Here is a 26,159-nt window from a genome sequence, read left to right as displayed (position 1 = left end):
TCCTGTCCTTTCTACAGTCCGGTTTGCAGCTAGGACTATCCCTCAATTCCCTCAAGGGACAGGTCTCTGCTCTGTCAGCGTTGCTCCAGCGGCGTATCGCCCGGCTGGCCCAGGTGCGCACCTTCATGCAGGGCGCATCTCACATCATTCCGCCTTACCGGCGGCCTCTGGATCCCTGAGACCTTAATCTGGTCCTCACGGCCTTACAGAAACCCCCCTTTGAGCCTCTTAGGGAGGTTTCGTTGTTTCGTCTTTCACAGAAAAGTGGTTTTTCTGGTGGCCATAACTTCCCTCAGGAGAGTCTCTGATTTGACTGTGCTCTCTTCGGAGTCACCCTTTTTGGTTTTTTTCACCAAGACAAGGTGGTTCTCCGTCCGACTCCGGGCCTTCTCCCTAAGGTGGTGTCTCCTTTCCACCTTAACCAGGACATTTCATTGTCTTCCCTTTGTTCGGCCCCTGTGCATCGCTTTGAGAAAGCGTTGCATGCTTTAGATTTGGTGCGGACGCTCCGGATCTATGTGTCACGCACCGCTGTTCTTAGGCAGTGCACCCCTCTTTTTGTGCTGACCACAGGTCAGCGCAAGGGTCTCTCGGCTTCTAAACCAACCCTAGCTCGTTGGATTAGGTCGGCCATATCCGATGCCTACCAATGTTCTCAGGTGCCTCCCCCGCCGGGGATTAAGGCGCACTCGACCAGAGCTGTCGGTGCCTCTTGGGCTACGGCTCAGCAGGTCTGTCAGGCTGCCACTTGGTCTAGTCTGCACACCCTTTCGAAGCACTACCAAGTGCATGCTCATGCTTCGGCAGCTGCGAGCTTGGGCAGACGCATCCTTCGGACGGCTGTCGCCCATTTGTGAAGTTAGGTTTGCCTACTTCTCAGTTTCTGTTTATTCCCACCCATGGACTGCTTTGAGACGTCCCATGGTCTGGGTCTCCCATAAGGAACGATGAAGAAAAAGAGAATTTTGTTTACTTACCGTAAATTCTTTTTCTTATAGTTCCGACATGGGAGACCCAGCACCCTCCCTGTTGCCTGTTGGCAGCTTTCTTGTTCCGTGTGTTTTCACCGGCTGTTGTTGTAGACAGAGGTTCCGGTTATTCCAGGTTTTACTCTATCTCTACTTATGGGTGGATGTCCTCCTTCAGCTTTTGCACTAAACTGGTTGGATTTGTCATCCGGGGAGTGTATATGCTCGGAGGGAGGAGCTACACTTTTAGTGTAGTACTTTGTGTGTCCTCCGGAGGCAGAAGCTATACACCCATGGTCTGGGTCTCCCATGTCGGAACTATAAGAAAAAGAATTTACGGTAAGTAAACAAAATTCTCTTTTTTGTACCCTGTACTGGTTACCCATCTTGCACACGATGGAGGCTTCATTGACGCGGCTGGACAGCAATGAGATCCTGGCTGCTGAAATCGGGACTGACTGGGAAGGTTTTGGTTCAAGTGGGGAGCCTTGCCGTAGTCCAGAAAAAAAAAAATTTGATTTCTGGAGCTAGTTTTTAAGGCACAAGTGACATGAGTGAACAGATATCTGGAAAAAAGAGAAGTTCTATATCAAATAAGACCCTGATGGTCTTTGTCCAGTCCAAGCAATCTTTTCAACCCTATTGATTCCCTTTTTTTTTTTCTTTTTTAGGTTACCAAGGATCAGCCTATGGACTTTAGCGTTAAAGCTTTGATGGGCCAGCGCGTCCTGAACGTGAAGAGCAGCTCTGCCATGGTGTATAGCTATTACGAAGAAGGTAACGCTCTTGTGTACATATAAAATGTAGTATTGCATTTTTTGGAAAACTTCTTTTTATTCTTCCTAAACTTGGTTGTGTGGTTATCAATACCATTATAATTTTTTTTTTTTTTTCTTTAGAGGAGAATGGATATGCGTCCTATGAATTGCATTGTGCTGCGTCTACAACAGCTTTGAAAAATCAAAAAGGTAAAAGTTAAAAACAATTCTGGGTCCCAAAACTGATCTCATTTTTGATGCTCCGCCTCCTGGACCCCTTGGTGTATAGCAGTGTACATGCATAGTGTGCAATCTTCTGTGGGGCTAATGGCCTGGAATAATGACCTCCAGTGATGCTATTTCATTTGGGTCATGAGACCTAATATTGTTCCAGAACTTGAGTCTCTATGATTTATTTATATTTAATGATTTATTTTAATATTTAAATTTACTTATAAACATAAATGATTAAATATATATTTTTATAATTTTATATTTCTAAAATAAATATTATATTTATATAATATATAATATATATATTTTTTTTTTTTGCTAGAATTTGCCTTAAGCCCGTTCACACCAGTGATTTTCATTACATATGTCAGTTTTCATATGTACAGAGACACTGACCTACGCAGACCCATTAAAATCAATGTATTTGCACACACGTGTCTTCTCACTGCCCATGTGTTCCGCACAGACAAGTCCGCTTTTCTCTGGCATCACTGATGTTACACTGATGGGAACATACTGTAGAAATCACATTTTCTATACGCCCCGGTCTCCAGCCCTGCTGTCTTCAGCGCTATCTGTTGCTTCCAGGCACACATTTATGCTCATGCATATTCACTGCGCAGCAGACCCGGAAGAATCAGCGCCGGGACAGAGTAAAAAATTCCCAATCTCCGTGGGCTATCACTGATGGCATACCGAGAACGCACATGTGCCAAAATCACAACACATGGATGGCCATATGTACATTCAACACGTCTGTGGAAAAACATGCATTTTTCCCGGACATGTGAAAGAGGCCTTAATGGAAGGAATGATGGCGCCATCTTTAATCTTACAATGTGCTTGGTCAAGTTGGTGCACCATAACACCAGATGTCTTGGTTGGGTGCAGGTTTCATGATGGTGACTTCATTTTACATTTATTTTTGTTTACTTCTGTGACAAGCATTTTACGCAAGTTTAATGACGTGGTTTTTTTTTTGTTTTTTTTTTATTGTAGGCTAAGTGAGATGAGAAGATGCCATCCTTGGAGGAAGAATGGTGATTTGGCTCATTTTATACCCCCACCGGATAACTGTTTATGGAAGAAAAATAACATCAAATTGGAAAATGCTAAATTGTGTTTTGTGACACTAATAAAAGTTTCAATTTATAAATCTGCTGTTTTTTTTGTTTTTTTTTAATAACCATCCTTCACGTGAGAAACTGTGTAGCGGACTATATGCTATAACTAAAGGTTTTCTTGTCTGAAATATGGTATGTGACCACTTGGGTCAAGCTTCTACGTTGGGTGAACACCTACATGCAGGGACGGCCATTTCTGGGGGCGGCGCAATTCTGCTCAAATAAATTACTTGTTACGGTGCCGTGCTACCATTGCTGTTACCTGTCCCGCATGAGATTCACTAATATAGTGACCGGTCAGCTGCAGATCAGCAGGGAAAGACTCCAGCTCCTCGGCATTGGCATACTGTTGTCCTACAATTTCAACGGGTGATTGAATAACAATGGGAACAAGGTTCTTTTAAAAGCCAATTTAATTTGTCTGTCTTTGTCGCTCCATTGGGAGACCCAGACAATTGGGGTGTATAGCTTCTGCCTCCGGAGGCCACACAAAGTATTACACCTTAAAAAAGTGTAACCCCTCCCCTCTGCCTATACACCCTCCCGTGCATCACAGGCTCCTCAGTTTTATGCTTTGTGTGGAAGGAGGCACACATCCACTCATGCTCCCATTTTAGTCAGCAGCAGCTGCTGATTTTATCGGTTGGAAGAAAAGAGGGCCCCTAACAGGGCCCCCGGCATGCTCCCTTCTCACCCCACTAAGTCGGCGGTGCTGTTAAGGTTGAGGTACCCATTGCGGGTACAGAGGCTGGAGCCACATGCCGTTTTCCTTCACCATCCCTTAGAGGCTCTGGGAGAAGTGGGATCCTAACCGGTCGTCCATTCACTGGGACCGGGCTCCCTCCGCAGCCCCTGTGGGAATCTGCCGGACAGGAGACTTTGTATCATCAGGGACAGGGCCCTGCATCTAAAGGTACTCTGTGTCCCCAGGGGGACGGTGCATGGAGCGCTTGTTTCACAGACGCTGCAGCTGCTGCTGGTTTTGTGACGACCGGGACTTCCGCGCCGACCGCGCCTGTTTGTCGGCCGTGGTATTAAATTTAGTCCCCGGCTTCATGCAGCCTAGTGCCATAACTCCCGCCCCCGGGCCTGCCAGTCAGGGGTAAGGGCGGGACGGTCGACCTGACGTCGGCAGTGAGGGCTGGAGCATACTTTAGGTTTCCTCCCCCCCCCTCACTGATCACTGTGGGGCACCAGATTCCCGCACTTTACTAGTCGCCGCCCACAGCTCCCTCCTCTCCTGAGAGCTCCGGCAGCCATTTTTACACATTCTGCCAGTGGAGGATTTCAGGAACGAGCTCTGCAGCTCTGGGAGACCTAAGGCAGGGTATCTGGTGGACACACACCGCTTTGGGCGGTCGGTAAGCCACACCGGTCACCCGGTGCTGGTCCCCCTAGGGTGCCGGAGTGAGTGTGTGTATGTATATATATATATATATATATATATATATATATATATATATATGTATATGTATATGTGTGTATATGTGTATATGTATGTATATATTTCTTTTTCGCTCCTAATTGGGAGACCCAGACAGTGTGACAGTGGGTGTATAGCTACTGCCCTCTGGAGGCCGCACAAAGAACTACACTTAAAAGTGTAAGGCCCCTCCCCTTCTGGCTATACACCCTCCCGTAGGAGTACGGATTCCTCAGTTTTAGCTTTGTGCGCAAGGAGGTCAGACACGCACGCATAGCTCCATTGTTTTTAGTCAGCAGCAGCTGCTGACTATGTCGGATGGAAGAAAAGAGGGCCCATACAGGGCTCCCAGCATGCTCCCTTCTCACCCCACTGTATGTCGGAGGTGTTTGTAAGGTTGAGGTACCCATTGCGGGTACGGCGGCAGGAGCCCACATGCTGATTCCTTCCCCATCCCTTTTTACAGGGCTCTGGGTGAAGTGGGATTTACTGGTCTCCAGGCACTGAGACCGTGCTCCATCTACAGCCCCTGGAGAAGATGCTGGATGGAGCGGAGTACATCAGGGACATGGCCCTGCTTCCTCAAGGTACTCTGTGTCCCCGTGCTTTTGGCGCTCACACCGCAGCATGCTGGGTGTTGTAGTGCGCCGGGGGACATCAGCGCTACGGCGCTTGTGCCATGGCCTCATTCAGCTTCGCTGAAGCAGGCACACTTATAGGAATCGGTCGCGCCGGCCGCTGGGACTGCGGCGCGGCTGGCACTTGTGGTGCGCCGGGGACTTCAGCGCGGCCCGCGCTTTTACGGCGGCCGCGCTGATAACTCGAGTCCCCGGCTTTTGCGGCCTGCTTCCGTTCGTTCCCGCCCCCGGACCTGCCAGTCAGGAGAGGGGCGGGACGCTGGTCACGTCTAGGAATCGGTCACGCCGGCCGCTGGGACTGCGGCGCGGCTGGCACTTTTGGTGCGCCGGGGACTCCAGCGCGGCCCGCGCTTTTACGGCGGCCGCGCTGATAACTCGAGTCCCCGGCTTTTGCGGCCTGCTTCCGTTCGTTCCCGCCCCCAGACCTGCCAGTCAGGAGAGGGGCGGGACGCTGGCCACGTCTAGGAATCGGTCGCACCGGCCGCTGGGACTGCGGCGCGGCTGGCACTTGTGGTGCGCCGGGGACTTCAGCGCGGCCCGCGCTTTTACGGCGGCCGCGCTGATAACTCGAGTCCCCGGCTTTTGCGGCCTGCTTCCGTTCGTTCCCGCCCCCAGACCTGCCAGTCAGGAGAGGGGCGGGACGCTGGTCAGTGCATCAGCGCCGAGGGCTGGAGTCGTTTTTACATACTCCAGCCCTCACAATCGGCACAGAGGGGACACTGTTTCCCGCACTTTTGTTTGGGAACTCCCACGGACCGCCCCTCTCCACAGACGCCGGCAGCCATTCCTGCTGACACGCTGAGCTGCAGAGGGGAGCCGGGGAGACCCAGACAAGGAATTCTGCAGCCTCTTACCCGCTGTTCAGCGGGCGGTAAGCAGCCCTCAGGGCTCACCCCCTCTTGTGCCAGTAGTATTCTTAGTATTTTGTTTCTACAAATACTTTGTATTGCATAGCGCTGGTCGCCCTTTGGCTATAGACTCTCTCACATTGCAGAGAGCCAGCAGCATGTCGTCCGTAAAACGCAAGGGTGCCAAGGCACAGACATTATATGCTTCCTGCACCGCATGTGGGACTTTTCTACCGGCAGGCTCCACGGACCCCCATTGTGTGCAGTGCTCGGCCCCTGCGGCACTTGCACAGTCGGGACCTCTGCTGGACGTGACCCAGGGTGTACCACCTGTGAATGCTGTCCAGGTGACAGGAACTGAGTTTGCAGCTTTTGCTGACAGAATGTCTCTCACTATGTCACAAATTCTTGACACATTGCGAGCTAGGCCTGTACTTCAGGCCACGGACACTGTGCAATCATTGCCCCCTGGTCCCCCTCAGCTCCAAGCTCCGGGACGGGCATATACACCTCAGGGTGAAGACTCTGACTCGGACGATGGCCCCGGGCAGCCTAAGCGGGCTCGCTATGACGGGCCTTCACATTCATCTCAATGGTCAGGATCCCAGCGAGATGAATCTATGGGTGATGAGGCGGACGTAACTGATCAGGATTCTGATCCTGGGACCGCTCTCAATCTAGATACACCAGATGGTGACGCCGTAGTTAATGATCTTATATTTAACATCAATAAGATGTTAAATATTTCCCCACCAGCTCCTCTTGTGGAGGAGTCAGCTTCGCAGCACGAGAGAATCCATTTCAGATACCCTAAGCGTACTTTAAGCACTTTTCTGGACCACGCTGACTTTAGAGACGCAATCCAGAAACCCCACGCTTATCCTGAAAGGCGTTTTCCTAAACGGCTTAAAGATACACGCTATCCTTTTCCCCCTGAGGTGGTCAAGGGTTGGACCCAGTGTCCAAAAGTGGATCCTCCAATTTCCAGGCTTGCAGCTAGATCCTTGGTTGCAGTTGAAGATGGAGCGGCACTTAAAGATGCCACTGACAGGCAGATGGAGCTCTGGCTGAAATCCATCTATGACGCGATTGGAGCGTCATTAGCGCCTTCTTTTGCAGCCGTATGGGCACTCCAAGCTATCTCAGCCGGGCTTGCGCGAGTTGACTCCGTCACACGTGCATTTGCCCCGCAGGTAGCACCATTGACCTCGCAAATGGCGGCATTCGCGTCGTACGCGATTAATGCTGTTCTTGACGCTACAAGCCGCACGGCAGTGGCGTCAGCCAACTCCGTTGTTTTGCGTAGGGCCCTGTGGTTGAGACATTGGACAGCAGATTCTCATTCCAAGAAGTGCTTAACCAATTTGCCTTTTTTCTCGTGACCGATTGTTTGGAGAGCGTTTGGATGAAATCATCAAACACTCCAAGGGTAAGGACTCATCCTTACCGCAACACAGACAAAACAGACCCCAACAGAGGAAGGGTCAGTCTGGTTATCGGTCCTTTCGAGGACCGGGCAGGTCCCAATTCGCCTCGTCAAAAAAGACTCAAAAAGACCAGAGACGCTCAGATTCTTGGAGGTCTCAGTCACGCCCAAAAAGGACAGCCGGAGGAACCGTTGCCAAGACGGCGTCCTCCTGACTTGCGGTCTCCGATTCCCACACCCGCGGTCGGTGGGAGGCTTCCCACTTTGGCGACATCTGGCTGTCACACGTCAAAGACCGTTGGGTGAGGGATATTCTGTCTCACGGGTACAGGATAGAGTTCAGTTCTCGTCCGCCAACTCGTTTCTTCAGAACTTCTCCACCACCAGACCGAGCCGATGCTCTGTTGCAGGCGGTGGCCGCTCTAAAGGCGGAAGGAGTGGTGACCTCCGTCCCTCTTCAGGAACAAGGTCACGGTTTTTACTCCAATCTGTTTGTGGTCCCAAAAAAGGACGGATCGTATCGGCCCGTCCTGGATCTAAAGTTGCTCAACAGACACGTAAAAGTCAGAAGGTTCCGGATGGAATCCCTACGCTCCGTCATAGCCTCAATGTCTCAAGGAGATTTTCTAGCATCAATAGATATCAAAGATGCGTATCTCCACGTGCCGATCGCACCAGAGCATCAGCGTTTCCTACGCTTCGTCATACACGACGAACACCTGCAGTTCGTAGCGTTACCTTTCGGTCTGGCAACAGCCCCCCGGGTCTTCACCAAAGTCATGGCAGCAGTAGTAGCTGTTCTGCACTCGCAGGGTCACTCGGTCATCCCGTATCTAGACGACCTGCTTATAAAGGCACCCTCTCAAGAGGCATGCCAACACAGTCTGAAGGTGGCACTAGACACTCTCCAGAGTTTCGGGTGGATTATCAACTTTCCAAAGTCTCATCTAACCCCGACCCAATCTCTGACTTATCTTGGCATGGAGTTTCATACTCTCTCAGCGATAGTGAAGCTTCCACTGGACAAGCAGTGCTCGCTACGGACTGGAGTGCAATCTCTCCTTCAGAGCCAGTCGCACTCACTGAGGCGCCTCATGCATTTCCTAGGAAAGATGGTAGCAGCAATGGAGGCAGTCCCGTTCGCGCAGTTTCATCTGCGCCCTCTACAATGGGAGAGCCTATTAGGGTGGGGAGCGGTGTATCTCCACCACAGGGCTCAGGGGATGTGGACTCTGGAAGAGTCCACCCTGCAGATCAATGTTCTGGAAATCAGAGCAATCTATCTTGCCCTGCGAGCCTTCCAACAATGGCTGGAAGGCAAGCAGATTCGGATTCAGTCGGACAATTCCACGGCGGTGGCGTACATCAACCACCAAGGGGGAACACGCAGTCGCCAAGCTTTTCAAGAAGTCCAACGGATTTTGACGTGGGTGGAAAGCAGAGCGTCCACCATATCCGCAGTTCACATCCCAGGCGTGGAAAACTGGGAAGCAGACTTTCTCAGTCGCCAGGGCATGGACGCAGGAGAATGGTCCCTTCACCCGGACGTGTTTCAGCAGATCTGTTGCCGCTGGGGGACGCCGGACGTCGATCTGATGGCGTCACGGCACAACAACAAGGTCCCAGTTTTCATGGCACGGTCTCACGATCACCGAGCACTGGCGGCAGACGCCTTGGTTCAGGATTGGTCGCAATTCCGACTCCCCTATGTGTTCCCACCTCTAGCATTGTTACCCAGAGTTCTCCGGAAAATCAGGTCCGACTGCCATCGAGCCATACTCGTCACTCCAGATTGGCCAAGAAGGTCGTGGTACCCGGATCTGTGGCATCTCACGGTAGGCCAACCGTGGACACTACCAGACCGTCCAGATTTGCTGTCTCAAGGGCCGTTTTTCCATCTGAATTCTGCGGCCCTGAACCTGACTGTGTGGCCATTGAGTCCTGGATCCTAGCGGCCTCAGGTTTATCTCATGAGGTTGTTGCCACAATGAGACAGGCTAGAAAACCATCCTCAGCTAAGATCTATCAGAACAAGGTTCTCATTGCTCTCCAGAAGCCGCCTTTCGAGCCTTTGAAAGAGGTTCTCCTTTCTCGGCTTTCACAAAAGGTAGTTTTTCTTGTGGCGGTCACGTCTCTTCGAAGAGTGTCCGAGCTAGCGGCGTTATCTTGCAAATCTCCCTTCCTGGTGTTTCACCAAGACAAGGTAGTACTGCGTCCAATTCCAGAGTTTTCTCCCAAGGTGGTTTCTTCCTTTCATCTCAATCAGGATATCACTTTGCCATCTTTGTGTCCGCATCCAGTTCACCAATTTGAAAAGGGTTTACATCTGTTGGACCTGGTGAGAGCACTCAGGATTTACATTTCTCGCACGGCGTCCCTACGCCGTTCTGATGCGCTCTTTGTCCTAGTCGCTGGTCAGCATAAGGGATCGCAAGCTTCCAAATCCACCCTGGCGCGGTGGATCAAGGAACCAATTCTTCACACATACCGTTCTGCTGGGCTTCCGATTCCATCTGGACTGAAGGCCCATTCTACCAGAGCCGTGGGTGCGTCCTGGGCATTGCGGCATCAGGCTACGGCTCAGCAAGTGTGCCAGGCGGCTACCTGGTCGAGTCTGCACACGTTTACCAAACACTATCAAGTGCATACCTACGCTTCGGCAGATGCCAGCCTAGGTAGACAGGTCCTTCAGGCGGCGGTGGCCCACCTGTAGGAAGAGGCTGTCTGACAGCCCGTTCATGTGGTATCTTTTTACCCACCCAGGGACTGCTTTTGGACGTCCCACTGTCTGGGTCTCCCAATTAGGAGCGAAAAAGAAGAAGGGAATTTTGTTTACTTACCGTAAATTCCTTTTCTTCTAGCTCCAATTGGGAGACCCAGCACCCGCCCTATTTGTTCTTAGGGTTTCGTTTTTTCGGGTGCACATGTTGTTCATGTTGTTTCTTAAGTTCTCCGATCGTGTTATCGGATTGAATTTGTTTTTGAAACTGTTATTGGCTTTCCTCCTTCTTGCTTTGGTACTAAAACTGAGGAATCCGTACTCCTACGGGAGGGTGTATAGCCAGAAGGGGAGGGGCCTTACACTTTTAAGTGTAGTTCTTTGTGCGGCCTCCAGAGGGCAGTAGCTATACACCCACTGTCACACTGTCTGGGTCTCCCAATTGGAGCTAGAAGAAAAGGAATTTACGGTAAGTAAACAAAATTCCCTTCTTTTCTCTGTTCGGCCGGGTTGTTTTGCTTTTGGCTATATACCCTCAGTGATCACTCTCCTAGGAGACAACAGCATGTCGTCCACAAGGAGCAAGGGCGCTAAGGCAAAGGGTTATTTTGCAACCTGTACCTCTTGTGCAACTATGTTACCTGCAGGTTCCACCTACCCTCACTGTGAGCAATGCTCGACCCCTGTTGCACTTGCTCAGCCGGAGCCTCGGGCACTAGTGGGACCCTCGGCTCAGGCAGACCCTCCTGCTTTCCCTGTCCAGGTGGCAGGGACAGAGTTTGCAGTTTTTGCTGAGAAACTCTGAGTCGCTTTCACAATCCATGGCTCAGTCTATGGACAAATGGTCTGCCAAGCTACTAGAAGCCTTGCAGTCCAGACCGGTCCTTACACAGGCCCCGGGCACTGTTGGATCATCGCCTCCAGGCCCCTCTCGGTCTGCGCCGCAGCGTGCTCCCGGGGTGGCCCCTAGGTCCCACGTGGAGGACTCCGGCACGGACCACAGTCCCAGACCGGCTAAGCGGGCTCGCTGGGAATCTTCCCCGACTTCCTCACGCTGCTCGGGGTCTCAGCTTGAGGACTCTCTGGAGGATGAGGTGGACGTCGCAGCTCAGGGCTCTGACCCTGACGTTGCTCTCAATCTTGATACACCTGAAGGGGACGCCATAGTAAATGACCTTATAGCGTCCATCAACCAGGTGCTAGATCTGTCTCCCCCGCCGCCACCTGTAGAGGAGTCGGCTTCGCAGCAGGAGAAACACCAGTTTAGGTTTCCCAAACGTACACGGAGTGCGTTTTTCGATCACTCTAACTTCAGAGATGCTGTACAGAAGCACAGAGCATTTCCGGACAAGCGCTTTACTAAGCGCCTTAATGACACACGTTACCCCTTCTCCTCTGACGTAGTTAAGGGTTGGGCTCAATGTCCCAAGGTGGATCCTCCAGTCTCTAGACTGGCGGCTAGATCTGTAGTATCAGTGGCAGATGGCTCATCGCTCAAGGATGCCACTGACAGGCAGATAGAGCTCCTGGTGAAATCCATCTATGAAGCCACAGGCGCGTCTTTTGCCCCGGCCTTTGCAGCCGTGTGGGCACTCCAAGCTATCTCAGCTTGTCTGTCCGAGATTAATGCGGTCACACGTACCTCTGCTCCGCAAGTTGCGTCTTTGACTTCTCAGGCGTCGGCTTTTTCATCCTACGCCATGAACGCCGTCCTGGACTCTGCTAGCCGTACAGCGGTAGCATCCGCCAATTCGGTGGCAGTCCGCAGGGCCATGTGGCTACGCGAATGGAAGGCAGACTCTGCTTCCAAGAAGTTCTTAACCGGTTTGCCGTTTTCTGGCGACCGATTGTTTGGCGAACGATTGGATGAAATTATTAAGGAATCCAAGGGAAAGGACTCGTCCTTACCCCAGTCCAAACCGAAGAGACCTCAGCAACGGAAAATACAACCGAGGTTTCGGTCCTTTCGGCCCTCAGCCAAGTCCCAATCCTCCTCGTCCAACAGGCCAGAGAAGGGCCAGAGGAACTCTTATGCGTGGCGGTCTAAGTCACGTCCCCAAAAAACCGCCGGAGGCACTGCCTCCAAGGCGGCCTCCTCATGACTTTCGGCCTCCCCGAACCGCATCCTCGGTCGGTGGCAGGCTCTCCCGCTTTTGCGACGCCTGGTGGCCACATGTCCAAGACCGATGGGTGAGAGACATTCTGTCTCACGGTTACAGGATAGAGTTCAGCTCTCGTCCTCCGACTCGTTTCTTCAGAACATCTCCGCCCCCATCTCGGGCCGGCGCACTTTTTCAGGCTGTGGGCGTCCTGAAGTCAGAAGGAGTGGTGATTCCCGTTCCCCCTCAGGAACATGGTCACGGCTTCTACTCCAACTTGTTCGTGGTGCCAAAGAAGGACGGATCATTCCGTCCCGTTCTGGACCTCAAACTGCTCAACAGGCATGTGAGCACCAGAAGGTTTCGGATGGAATCTCTCCGCTCGGTCATCGCTTCGATGTCACAAGGAGACTTCCTAGCATCAATCGACATCAAGGATGCTTATCTACATGTGCCGATCGCACCCGAGCATCAACGCTTCCTGCGTTTCGCCATCGGGGACGAACACCTTCAGTTCGTGGCACTGCCTTTGTCTTCGCCAAGGTCATGGCATCCGTTGTGGCGGTCCTACACTCTCAGGGCCACTCGGTGATCCCTTACTTAGACGATCTCCTAGTCAGGGCACCCTCCCGGGTGGCGTGTCAACACAGCCTGACCGTCGCTCTGGAGACTCTCCAGCGGTTCAGGTGGATCATCAACTTCCCAAAGTCCAAGTTGACACCGACCCAATCACTGACTTACCTCGAGATGGAGTTTCATACTCTCTCAGCGATAGTCAAGCTACCGTTGGACAAACAGCTTTCGCTGCAGACAGGGGTGCAATCTCTTCTTCGGGGCCAGTCACACCCCTTGAGGCGCCTCATGCACTTCCTGGGGAAGATGGTGGCAGCAATGGAGGCAGTCCCCTTCGCGCAGTTTCATCTGCGCCCACTCCAATGGGACATTCTCCGCAAATGGGACAGGAGGTCGACGTCCCTCGACAGGAACGTCTCTTTCCCTTGCAGCCAAAACCTCTCCAGTGGTGGCTTCTTCCCACTTCTCTGTCGCAGGGAAAATCCTTCCTGCCCCCATCCTGGGCTGTGGTCACGACGGACGCGAGTCTGTCAGGGTGGGGAGCGGTTTTTCTCCACCACAGGGCTCAGGGAACCTGGACTCCGATAGAGTCCTCCCTTCAGATCAATGTTCTGGAGATAAGGGCAGTGTATCTAGCCCTAAAGGCATTCCATCGGTGGCTGGAGGGCAGACAGATCCGCATACAGTCGGACAACGCCACGGCGGTCGCGTACATCAACCACCAGGGCGGCACGTGCAGCCGTCAAGCCTTCCAGGAAGTCCGGCAGATTCTGCTGTGGGTGGAGGCCACAGCCTCCACCATCTCCGCAGTTCACATCCCGGGCGTAGAGAACTGGGAAGCAGACTTTCTCAGTCGTCAGGGCATGGATGCGGGGGAATGGTCTCTTCACCCAGACGTGTTTTTTGAGAGATCTGTCGCCACTGGGGAACGCCGGACGTCGATCTCATGGCGTCACGGCACAACAACAAGGTTCCGGCCTTCATGGCACGGTCTCAAGATCACAGAGCTTTGGCGGCGGACGCGTTAGTTCAGGATTGGTCGCAGTTTCGACTCCCTTATGTGTTTCCCCCTCTGGCGATGTTGCCCAGAGTGTTACGCAAGATCAGATCCGACTGTCGTCGCGCCATTCTCGTCGCTCCAGATTGGCCGAGGCGGTCGTGGTACCCGGATCTGTGGCATCTCATGGTGGGTCAGCCGTGGGCGCTTCCAGACCGCACAGACCTGCTGTCACAAGGCCCGTTTTTCCATCTGAATTCTGCGGCCCTCAACCTGACTGTGTGGCCATTGAGTCCTGGCTCCTAGAGTCGTCGGGTTTATCACAGGATGTCATTGCCACTATGAGACAGGCCAGGAAACCAACGTCCGCCAAGATCTATTACAGGTCGTGGCGGATCTTCTTGTCCTGGTGTTCTGATAAGGGGTTTACTCCCTGGCCTTTTGCCTTACCCATTTTTCTTTCATTCCTTCAATCCGGAATGGACAAGGGTTTGTCACTCGGCTCTCTCAAGGGACAAGTATCGGCGCTCTCAGTATTTTTTCAAAAGCGCCTGGCAAGGCTTACGCAGGTCCGCACGTTCCTGCAGGGAGTTTGCCACATAGTTACACCCTACAAGCGTCCGCTGGAACCTTGGGATCTTAACAGGGTGTTAATGGCTCTTCAAAAACCACCTTTCGAGCCACTGAGGGATGTTTCTTTATCGCGTCTTTCGCAGAAGGTGGCTTTTCTTGTGGCAATTACCTCACTCCGAAGAGTGTCGGAGCTTGCAGCGCTGTCATGCAAATCCCCTTTCCTGGTTTTTCACCAGGATAAGGTGGTTCTGCGTCCTATCCCGGAGTTTCTCCCTAAGGTGGTATCTCCTTTTCATCTCAATCAGGATATCTCCTTACCTTCATTTTGCCCTCATCCAGTTCACCAGTGTGAAAAGGATTTGCATTCATTAGATCTAGTAAGAACACTCCGGCTCTACGTGTCTCGCACGGCGCCCCTGCGCCGTTCAGATGCGCTCTTTGTCCTGGTCGCTGGCCAGCGTATGGGTTCGCAGGCTTCCAAGTCAACTTTGGCTCTGTGGATCAAGGAACCGATTCTTGAAGCCTACCGTTCTTCAGGGCTTCCTCTTCCTTCGGGGCTGAAAGCCCATTCTACCAGAGCCGTGGGTGCGTCCTGGGCATTGCGACACCGGGCTACGGCTCAGCAGGTGTGTCAGGCAGCTACCTGGTCTAGTCTGCACACCTTCACAAAACACTATCAGGTGCATACCTATGCTTCGGCAGATGCCAGTCTAGGTAGGAGAGTCCTTCAGGCGGCGGTTGCCCACCTGTAGGAAGGGGTCGTTTTTCGGCTCTCCGTTATTGAGGTATTCTTTTACCCACCCAGGGACTGCTTTTGGACGTCCCAATTGTCTGGGTCTCCCAATGGAGCGACAAAGAAGGGAATTTTGTTTACTTACCGTAAATTCCTTTTCTTCTAGCTCCTATTGGGAGACCCAGCACCCGCCCCTTTTTCCTTCGGGCTGTTTGTTCTTTTGTGTACACATGTTGTTTATGTTGAATTGTTACTTTGGTTTTCAGTTCTCCGAACATCCTTCGGATTGAATTTACCTTAGACCAATTTATAAGTTTCCTCCTTCCTGCTTTTGCACCAAAACTGAGGAGCCCGTGATGCACGGGAGGGTGTATAGGCAGAGGGGAGGGGTTACACTTTTTTAAGGTGTAATACTTTGTGTGGCCTCCGGAGGCAGAAGCTATACACCCCAATTGTCTGGGTCTCCCAATAGGAGCTAGAAGAAAAGGAATTTACGGCAAGTAAACAAAATTCCCTTCTTTACAATCCAAAATCATGTTGATGGATTAAAATTAGAGCTGAACAGACTCCCAAATAACCAGGACCAGCTCATTGTCTTAAAATACAGATCCAGTCTGGAATCTGGTACCCATATAAGTCTATGGGAACCAGAATCCAGGGATTAAAAATGTTGGCAGGTACAGGGGAATAGAAGCACGTGTGGTATACTCACCCATACTCTGTGGCTGCTTCTGGATCCGACATTCACTTCCGGAGCGGTGTGTATCTAGATCATGCAAGATGCTAGAATGTATGGGCTCCTTCCAAGTATGATGTAATTTGTCACATGATGGGGAGGGGGGGGGTCAAAATGCAGCCCGCAACACATCCTGCTCTGCTCAGACTAAGTGGCCTGCTTCATGAAGCAGGCAGCCCAGGATAAGCTGTGCTGGCGATGTTTCCTCTTCTGCTCAGCCTGCGCCTCCCAGTGCATGAATTGTGCACAGGAAGACCCTCATGGTGAGGCTTCCTCTTCTGTGCATCTGAGTGGAGCAAGTCTGACTACACCAATCACATGCCAGGCTAGCTGGGGGGTGGGGAAAGCTGTGCATATGAAATGAGCTGCAGCAGGAGCAGTGTACAGCTAGCTGGAGCCTGGGTAAGTATGAAGTGCTTGGATCAGACAAAAAAAAAAAAAAAATTTAGAATGATGCAGATTAAACACCCTGAATCCCATCTCTGGCAACTTTGAAACTATGTGGGTCCAGACTTTTTTTACAGTCGGGGTCTGCTCAGCCCTACTTAACCATTCATATTTTCTTTAATTTTTTCTTTAATTTGTCTGGCCTATCTGATTATTGCAGTATTACGTGCGCTGCTGTATAAAAGACAAACCTCTGTTTTCTGCGCAAAGACTGGCTCTTCATGAAAAAAATAGCAAAAACTGACTCCTGGCCTTACAAATGCAATTGATGCCTCATCCCATCATTTTGAGCATCAGTTAGTGTGAGGTATTGGACTCTCACCAATTCTTGTGATGAGGTCTGATGAATCACAATTGCCCGCCCCCCCCCCACCCCACCTAATTTTACCTTTTCATTTATGAAGGAAAATATATACAAGGAAGTGTCTATATCTATAATGGTCAAAGTGGTTTGAATATCTACTATTGTCCCGAATGAACTAGAAGGGGAGACTATACCTACCTGTAGAGGCCAACACTCTAGATATAACACGCAACACTGACACATTCCTGCTCTTGACGTCTAGATGTGAGGAGCCCTGTGTTCAAAACTCGCCTCCTAAGGCCTGTTTCACATATCCGGCATTTCGACGGATCTGGCACACTCCAGTACAGTGTAATACTGTACAATGGCATCGCAGCAACCTCCGGTCACATGTCGGCATGTGACCGGAGGTTGCTGCGATGCCATTGTACAGTATTACACTGTACTGGAGGTGTGAAACTAGCCTTACCTGGATGAATTGTCAAGCTAGTCAGAAGACAACACATCCATAATCCATAGATATAGACCGTAACTATCCAAAGAACATATAGGCTTTGTGCAGAAGCAGCAGTGGGCCCCGGTCACTCAAGAGTGTGGATTACCACCCAGGGAAAAATGCCACATAGGAAAGTGTGTGTGTGTGTGTGTGTGTGTGTTACAACTTTGGTTTTTTTTGGGGACTACCCCATATTCACAATCCTTTTATGCCTGTACTTGGTTTACATGTGATCCTCAGTCTTTTTGTCTGTCCTGTTGCTGGGGAAGACTTTGTCTTTTATCTTGTCTTACTTTGTCTTTGAAATTTGATGCCTACCATGATGGAGCAAAGCAATGCAAAATGTTTGCCAAGGCAAATTAGGGAAGCTATGATCGATGTGTTATACATTTTCAGGAACATCCAGAGCCAAGAGGAAAAAAAGCGCTGTTCTATTTGTCCAGCAAAGAAGGAAATCTGAGCATTTCTGGACTACTTGTGGACAAAATGTCTGCAAGGAACATTCTTCCAAAAAAAGTGTGAAACTTGTTGGGGTAATCAGTAATGTTGAAAAGGAAAGTTTTTGAAAAATACTCCTGCACCATGTTTACTACAACGTTAATATGATATATATATTAATTTGTGTTTTAAGCCAGTGTAATTATTTTTTGCTTTATGGACATAATTATGTTTTGAAATATTTAAATCTCAAACTTTGAAAAGTATTTCTATTTGAGTTATTCCATGTTATTTGCGCACCAGCCTAAATGGCCCCCGGTATGTGAAAGTATAGATTTCTATGATGAACATTCTAGGGTTAAGGACACATGTTTAAAATGACCTGGAGCACTCTTATAAAATAAACTTTTTGTTAAGTAGTGGAAAGGATAATTATAATTTTTCACCTGTAGAAATGGATGTATCCATTAATATACACTGCTGTATATTCATGGATTTTGCACCAGTTAGAAATGAGGGGATCTGCTAAAAATCAACTTGCCGAATTCAATTTACTGTATTTTTCAGATTAGAAGATGCACTTTTCCTCCCAAAAAATTTGGGAGAAAAGTGAGGGGTGCATCTTATCTGTAGCTTACAGGGGGTGGTCGAGAGGGGTGGCAGGAGGCTGGGAAAATGCTGGGCTGGGGCTGCGGGGCAGGCGGTTAGGACTTCAAATAATGGTTCCAGGGTCGGTGTGTGCGCAGATGGAGTTCTCAGCTCAAGATCTCATCGGCACACACCGCCTCCAGCTCATTGATCTCCCAGCAGTGGACTTGGGCTACTTTTGATATTTGCGTTTTTAGCTACGATCGCTGGTCCTGTTGGGGCATCTGTCCAAACCGTAGTAGACTACATATGTCCAAAAATAGTGCAAGACACAGCACACGCTGACTCAGTCTGCTCCATTATAGTCAATGGCCATGTCAGCTCATGCATCCGAAAGATGTTGTGCGGGGGGGGTTCAGATGGATGCACCAACGGGACCAGCGAACATAGCTACAAACGCAATCTGAAAGGGGCCTTGAGGGAAAATTACGCCTGGAGGTGGCACTTACGTAGATGAGATCTCTGCTTGTCATTGAACTGAGAGCTCAATCTGCGTGGACTTCAGCCGTCATTTCTTTGCAGCCTTCAGAGCCCCAGCTTCAGCACCAGCACAGCGGACTATTTCTGGGACTCTCCTCTCCAGACCCCATAAAGGGGGTAAGTTAAAAAAAAAATACGTTTTCACTATCTTCTGGTCTTCAGTCTTTCACTCATCAGTACTGCTAAGTACCAACTGAAGAGAAGTTGGGAGGGAGGAGTCGAGCGATCGAGGAGTGGAAGGATGGTAGGGTTGAGGTGGAGAGGGGAGTGGGTAAAATGTTGAATGGTCCACCGACCCTCACTCCTTCCTGGCTCTAAAGGAGAATTGAGTGAAATGGCAGCCAGCATGTACACTAAATACTTTCAGACTACAGAGGGGCCACAGATCAGGAGTGTTATGGCAGTAAGACAAGCCACGCACCCAATGAATGCTCGCCGGCGGAGGGAAGACAGTCATCTCTGACAGATGTTTGATTTCCCAACTGAGCAAATGCACAGGGGTCATATTTATTGAAAAGCTTTAACACAAGTAAATGTACCTCAACATCATTGGTTAATGTTATCATTGTCACATGATTGGTTACACTCTTGTTTCTACATTATACTGATTGGTTCATTGGAATATCACATAAATCAGAGACCACCTGATCCAAACTGACGATAAGATAATATGCTTGGAATGCTGCATTTCCAAGATGGTCTTTATCTTGTTCTTACATTGTCTAAGGACTTTTTTTAATATCAACTTTATGCACTTGTGGAACATGCAGAGTTATGCCGTGTGTATCAGGAGCCAATCTCTGCGAGAAGGTCTGGTACATTTTGCAATGTATCAGCAGTTATATCTTTTTATATTTAAAGGCACATTACAACAATATGGCCAAATATATCTTTGTACCGTGTTCGCCAGTAGAGATAAAAAATTGTTTAAAAGAACTGAAGTCCTCGGTGGTTGATACCTTGTTAATGGCTAACTGAAAAGATGGTAATAGCAAGCTTTCGAGACTACTCGGGTCTCCATCAGGCATGGTATAACACAAAATCTGAAGAGTCACATATTTATACACAACAGGACATAGAAATGTTTATGTCCTGTTGTGTATAAATATGTGACTCTTCAGATTTTGTGTTATATTGAGTCTGATGAAGAGACCTGAGTAGTCTGGAAAGCTTGCTATTTTTACCATCTTTTCAGTTAGCCATTAAAAGGCATCAACCACTGAGGACTTCAGTTCTTTTAAACAACAATATGGCCTTCATACAATAATAATGGCAACAATCTGATTTTATAAATCCGATTATTTCCCTAACAGGAACAAGACCAAACAATTAGGTTTTTATAACAAAATTGGAATATGTAACGCAGAAGATTAGGTTTTGGTCAGGAAAAAAACGCTGCAAAAACGTCCTGTGTGAACTTAGCCTAAGGGTGGCTTTGCACACTACGACATTGCAGGTGCGATGTCGGTGGGGTCAAATCGAAAGTGACGCACATCCGGCGTCACTTGCGATGTCGTAGTGTGTAAATCTTAGATGATACGATGAATGAGCGCAAAAGCTTCGTTATCGTATCATTGGTGCAGGCTCCGACATGTCCATAGTGCTGGCGCCGCGACAGGTATGACGTAGTTCCTCGTTCCTGCGGCAGCACACATCGCTGTGTATGAAGCCGCAGGAGCGAGGACCCTCGCCTTAGCCGCTGGCGGCAGGTATACGGAAGGAAGGAGGTGGGCGGGATGATTACATCCTGCTCATCTACGTCCCTCCGCAGCCATTGGCCGCCTGCTGTGTGACGTCGCTGTGACGCCGCACGACCCGCCCCCTTAGGAAGGAGGCGGGTTGCCAGCCAGAGCGACGGTCGCAGGGCAGGTGAGTGCATGTGAAGCTGGCGTAGCGATAATTATCGCTATGCTAGCTATCACAAGATATCGTACCTGTGACAGGGGCGGGGACTATCGCGTGCGACATCGCAGCATCGGCTTGCGATGTCACAACATGCAAAGCCCGCCTAACTCAGATTATTACAAAGAATCTAACATACACCCGGCCAGGAAAGACTGGGACCAATGTTCTGCCCCAGGGACATTCTCTAACATATCCAGAGATATATAAATTTACCTAATAATGACTTACAAACGTAACTACAATGCTAACCCTCCCTTCCTCTGTACCCTAAACACCAGAACAGGCCAAGCTTTAACAGTAGCAGCAGCAGTTTTAGGCCGGGGCCACACGGGGCACTAGTGCAATCCTCGCACGACACTCTGCTCACGCTAGTAGCACAGCAGGAACCGAATGTTATGCGAGTGTCCCTGTGACTGAGGTCCAATCATGCGATCGGACCTCAGCTGCGGGGGACAGGCTGGCACGAAGGAGGAGAGCGAAGGATTTATCTCCCTCTCTCCTCCATAGCCGGCTATTGCCATTCTCACCCTGCACTCACGGTACACCGGTGTGCGCGAGTGCAATACGATCTTTCTATCGCCCCATAGATTTAAATGAGTGCGATAGTCTCGCATTACAGTTGCAGCATGCTGTGATTGTTTTCTCGGTCCGATTGGGGCCGAGAAAATAATCGCTCATGGGTGCTGGGACATAGGTTAATAATGGTCCGAGTGGTATGCGATGCTTAATCGCATTCCACTCGGTCCGATTTTCATGCCGTGTGCCTTAGGCCTTACTTGTGAACATGTCCAGTCCTGTCTAAATGACAGCAGCCTAAGAGGTATGTGTGTGCTGCCCCGCGTCAGCAGCCGGGCTGCTCTGATCCGGATCCACGCTGGCTCGAGGGATCTCCAGACCCGGGGGTCGGGGTAGCACGGCCATCAGAATAAAAGCGGGATTATTTAAACTGGGAGGTATGTTTGAAGTTCGTGACGCCACCTGAGGTGTGTGGTAAGGTGGAGTATCACCGCTGCAGTTGGGAGTACCCGGTGGCGATGGTGTGGGCAGCCAGGTGTTTAACCTCTCCACGGGTAGAGTGGATGCCCTGGGACTCTGTGAGGGCGACGGGGAGGAGGCGCTGGGACGGTGGGGGTCGTTTGTGTAGTCACTCACTCCAATAACACTGACACCGACAACTGTGGTGAACCAAAGTCCTTGACACTGCTGCCGCTAGGAGGGAGCACGCCTGGATCCCGTGACCGTTGGTGTTGCCTGTTAGTCTGTGACCTTTTCTGTGGCACCTCTTCGTCTAGTTGGTCCCTTTAGTGTGAAACTAATTGGGTCCCGCTCCCCAGTATGGCTAACTGGAGGAGCTTGCTCTCAGGGTTCACACTTGGGATTTTCTGGACCATATGTGTGGAAAGTCCTATCCCCCTCATTGTGCTAGTACCCCGGTTTTTGAGCGGGTGGAGAAAGGATCTTGAAAGCTCTGTCCTCGTCGGGTAAATTGCCAGGACGCCTAAAGCTACTTCCTGACCTAGGGTCCATGTACCCCGTTGTGCCCTGGCCCCTGCCTGGTGATGGCACAAGGCCACCGGCTGTCCTCCTCGACAGTCCATGCCCCTTGTCACGATCCCCTGTGACCGGGGTCCAGCTCCTACCAGGCCCAGACTAACGTCTGCCACCTAGTAGTACCAATTTGCCCAGCTCCTGACCTCTCCTCTCGAGAGTCACTGCTCAACTCACTGTCTCCTGACACTCCTGACCCTCCCTTAACCAACCCCCCAAGTGGGTGATCCTATTCCAGTCAGGCCGTCCACTGGTGTATCTGGTGGGTGTGGTGCAGAGTGTTTCTAGGATTTTGATTAGCTTGTTCTTGGCAACACCAAAGGTCAGGGACCCGTAACCAAGGAGGAGTTGGGTTGGATATCATACAGAAGGGCAGATTGCACAATACCCTGTGACGAACTGATAGGCCAGGGCGTCACGTGCACACTTCCCGCAGAAAATATCTGCGCATGGCCTCAGCGCAGGATTTGCAGTTCCACTCGTCTGGTACAGGAATATTGGGTGTAAGGGGATATCGGTAGATCCAAATGGAGTATTTGTATCTTTTGTGGCCGACATCCATCTGGAAAAAATCACCACAGGAACGGGTTCATCAAGGAATTTCAGGAAAACTCAAGGAAGTCTTCTGGAATTCTGTTCTCAGTACAGTAACAAATGCCCACTTTCCCAATGTGGTGTTAAAGGGAACCTGTCACCAGATTTGACGACTATAAGCTGCAGCCACCAACACCAAGCTCTTATATACAGGCCACTCTGTGTTATGAAAAAAAACAACCACCTTTATAATACTCACCTAAGGGGCAGTCCGGTCTGATGGGTGTTGCTGCTCTTCGGTCCGGAATCCTCTATTCTGTGGTGATCGCTGTCCTCCTTATTCTGAGGTCAATGTGCATGACATGTTCTATTGCATTGAGCAATAGCAATGGCATTGAGGTCCTGCGCAGGCGCGATTGTAGTGCACAGGCGTTCTTTAACCTTTTCTTATGCCTGCATATTACAGTACTTTGATCTGCCCTTAGCTGATCAAAGTGCACATTTGTGCAGGAGTGCAATGGCGGCCTGTGTGGATGCAGTAGGACATGTCACCCACACTAGGCTGGGAAGGAGGACGGTAATTGCTGCAGAGAGGAAGCGCTGGACTGGAGAGCACCGACACTCATCGGTCCGCTCCCCACCCTTGGTAAGTGTTATAAAAGTGTTTTTGTACAGTGTCCTGGGCACTTATATTCAGCATGTTAGAATGATCTATATAAGAGCTCACTGGTGGTGGCCGCTTATAGGCGCCAAATCTGGTAACAAGTTCCCTCTAACACCTCTCACATGCTCGGCAGACAGTCTCTATCAGATCCAGTAGTCACAATAAATTGGCTGAGAGCATTTAACCCCAAATCTCCACACTGCGGGCCTGATCCACACAGTAGTGATGTGTCGGTCGTGAACGATCCGACAAAAAGTGAGAGCCACTAAAATATCTAAACGACTCTTTTCGCCCCTGAAATCCCGCCCACCCGTGGCTAAACTCCGCCTACTCAACATTCTAATTAATCATTTGTAAGTGGGCGGTGTTTAGCCACGGGTGGGCGGGGTTTTGGCAGCGTTACTATAATCTTAAATATGTGTTTACCTGGGGTGAACACATATTTAATGAGCCGAGAATGATCCGAATGAGCCAGCTCTTTTTGGTGAGCGGAGCCATGGGAACCGGATCACCAAAAAGATCCGGACTGCCCATCACTACCACACACTGTCCTATACCTGACCACACAGTCTTTTGTCCAGGATGCACAGAGACCCCTCTGGAGGACGGGAGGAGACACTGTAGGTGTCAGCTCCACACTCTCACAAGCAGACTGCTTGGTTCAAGTGAATCAAATCTCAAAAAATAAAATAAAATTGGGCTCTGAAATTTGAAGTACATTTGATTCCGCTTTCAAACTGATTTTCTCAACTCCAAAAAGATCGACATTTTTGAGCAGGGGTGGAGAAAAAACTCTGTACTGTTCTTTTCTGAACAAAAACCTCAAATACACTCTAAAAAGACTCCTCAATTTTCATTGGAATTGGCCAACCAAAGAGGCAGATCTGACGTAGATTTATATTAAAATGATTATTTTTAGGAATTGTGGGTGTTACTGGGGTTGGAGCTTAAAATGTTCTGTGGTTTTGACATTGAATTGCTAAACATAGAGTTTGTGGTCTTGTGTCAACACCCACTCTTTTCGATCTTTCTCCAATCAGAGAAGAATTGTGAATGGTAATGTAGTTTAGGAGACTAAATCAGCCCATGTTTCAGTTTTAAAAGGGGATATCCGGCCTTATTATATTGATGACTTAACCTGAAATTGATGAAGGTCCTATCGATGCTGATCTGCAGTACCTGAGCGGTCACTACACTGAGTGAACTGAGTGGTGGTGTTCAACTTTGTTCATTGTCTTCATCTCTGGAAGCAGCTGGTTGAAAACAGCTCATTGGTGTTGCTGGTAAGAGAAGGCCGAGATGCCTGCCAGCCAAACCATTATTTGACTGACCGCCATCTGAAATGTATCAGTGGCTTAATGATAGGCTTCAGCTGTCCTCGATCGTGGTCAGTCCCGGAATGTGACTAGAGTGATAGTCATACATGGTCACATCAGGGACTTTAGGTTTCTCTTTGTCATGATTTCTGGTGGTCAGACCAACCTCCCTGAGCCCACAAATAAAGTCTCAATCACCCCCCAACTCCAAAGATGGAGTCTTTTAAACAAAACATTCCATTCAAAATTTTTCAATGGGCACAACTGGCTGCCAAACATCAGGCACAAGGCCAGGACAGAAGACAATTGATGCAACGTTCAGTTCACAACTGTGGAGCATGAACGAGTTCAGTGTGTAGAGTAATTACGAAAAAGTGGCATGTATGGCAGGCAGCCCGAAGTGGGAAGATGCTGTGACTCACATCATAAACTGAATAAATGTCTGAAATTGATACAAAGTGTTGTCATATCTCTTACTAAACAACCAACTAGTCTAATCCAACAAGTGCAATAAAAAATGTTGGTGATGAAACAAATGTTCCATCTTCCAAAAATAAATTTTTGGCTTGTGTTTATTTATATGGGCGGGATAGAGGTGCAAAACCCACGATCAGGCAAAAAAACATTTCCAGGTATGTTTGGCAAAATTCCTGCAATGAATGTGGTGCGTTTTTAATTGCTGGAACTGTAATAAGCAGCCAAAATATACAAAGTGGATGGGATTTATGTAAATCTCATGTGCACTGAGCTTTTTTTTTTCTAACATTTCGGAAACTGACTTGCAGTGCGATTTTTGAAATAGATTTCTCTTGCTATAAATGTTTTATTTGTTGATTTTCCTCATAGAGTTAAATGAGATTCGGAAAATTCACATATAAAAAAATTGTCTCTCCAGTAAAGGAGACAAACTCTAGCACAGCGCCACCTATTGGAAGTAGCGATCCTAAAAGTCACAAGTGGATTTTTGACAATCCTTTGCAATATGACTCAGGATATATAAGCCAGATCAGAATCCCAATTTGCAGACACGGTGTTTCGGGGTGCTTGCCCCTCGTCAGTGCAAAGTATGGGGGTGTCTGATCTGGCTCATGAGAAAGCTATGTGGGGACCACGGGGGAACACTATTCTCCTTAAGGAGACTTTGCAAGCCAGTCTGGCTGCCAGGTAAGGGGACTTATAGCTGCAATGCCCCTAAAATTCCACGGGGGAACACTATTCTCCTTAAGGAGACTTTGCAAGCCAGTCTGGCTGCCAGGTAAGGGGACTTATAGCTGCAATGCCCCTCTGGGAAATATTCAAATTGTCTCTCCAGTAAAGGAGACAAACTCTAGCACAGCGCCACCTATTGGAAGTAGCGATCCTAAAAGTCACAAGTGGATTTTTGACAATCCTTTGCAATATGACTCAGGATATATAAGCCAGATCAGAATCCCAATTTGCAGACACGGTGTTTCGGGGTGCTTGCCCCTCGTCAGTGCAAAGTATGGGGGTGTCTGATCTGGCTCATGAGAAAGCTATGTGGGGACCACG

General features: G+C 49.6%; 1 protein-coding gene across 1 annotated transcript in view; it reads left to right on the top strand.

Moving 5' to 3' along the window:
- LOC142310729 (ovostatin-like) overlaps positions 1 to 3,082 on the top strand; it is a 67,306-nt gene extending 64,224 nt beyond the window's left edge. Inside the window, exons 34-36 of the mRNA XM_075348355.1 lie at positions 1,640 to 1,745; positions 1,868 to 1,936; positions 2,960 to 3,082. Of these exons, the coding sequence (XP_075204470.1) occupies positions 1,640 to 1,745; positions 1,868 to 1,936; positions 2,960 to 2,964 (180 nt within the window). The 3' untranslated portion in view covers positions 2,965 to 3,082. The remainder of the gene's footprint in view (positions 1 to 1,639; positions 1,746 to 1,867; positions 1,937 to 2,959) is intronic.
- The last annotated feature ends 23,077 nt before the right edge of the window (positions 3,083 to 26,159 follow it).

Source organism: Anomaloglossus baeobatrachus, chromosome 5 (assembly GCF_048569485.1).
Source record: "Anomaloglossus baeobatrachus isolate aAnoBae1 chromosome 5, aAnoBae1.hap1, whole genome shotgun sequence".
Classification (NCBI taxonomy): domain Eukaryota; kingdom Metazoa; phylum Chordata; class Amphibia; order Anura; family Aromobatidae; genus Anomaloglossus; species Anomaloglossus baeobatrachus.
The sequence above is the reverse complement of the archived record's forward strand: the minus strand, read 5'-3'. Positions and strand labels throughout refer to the sequence as shown.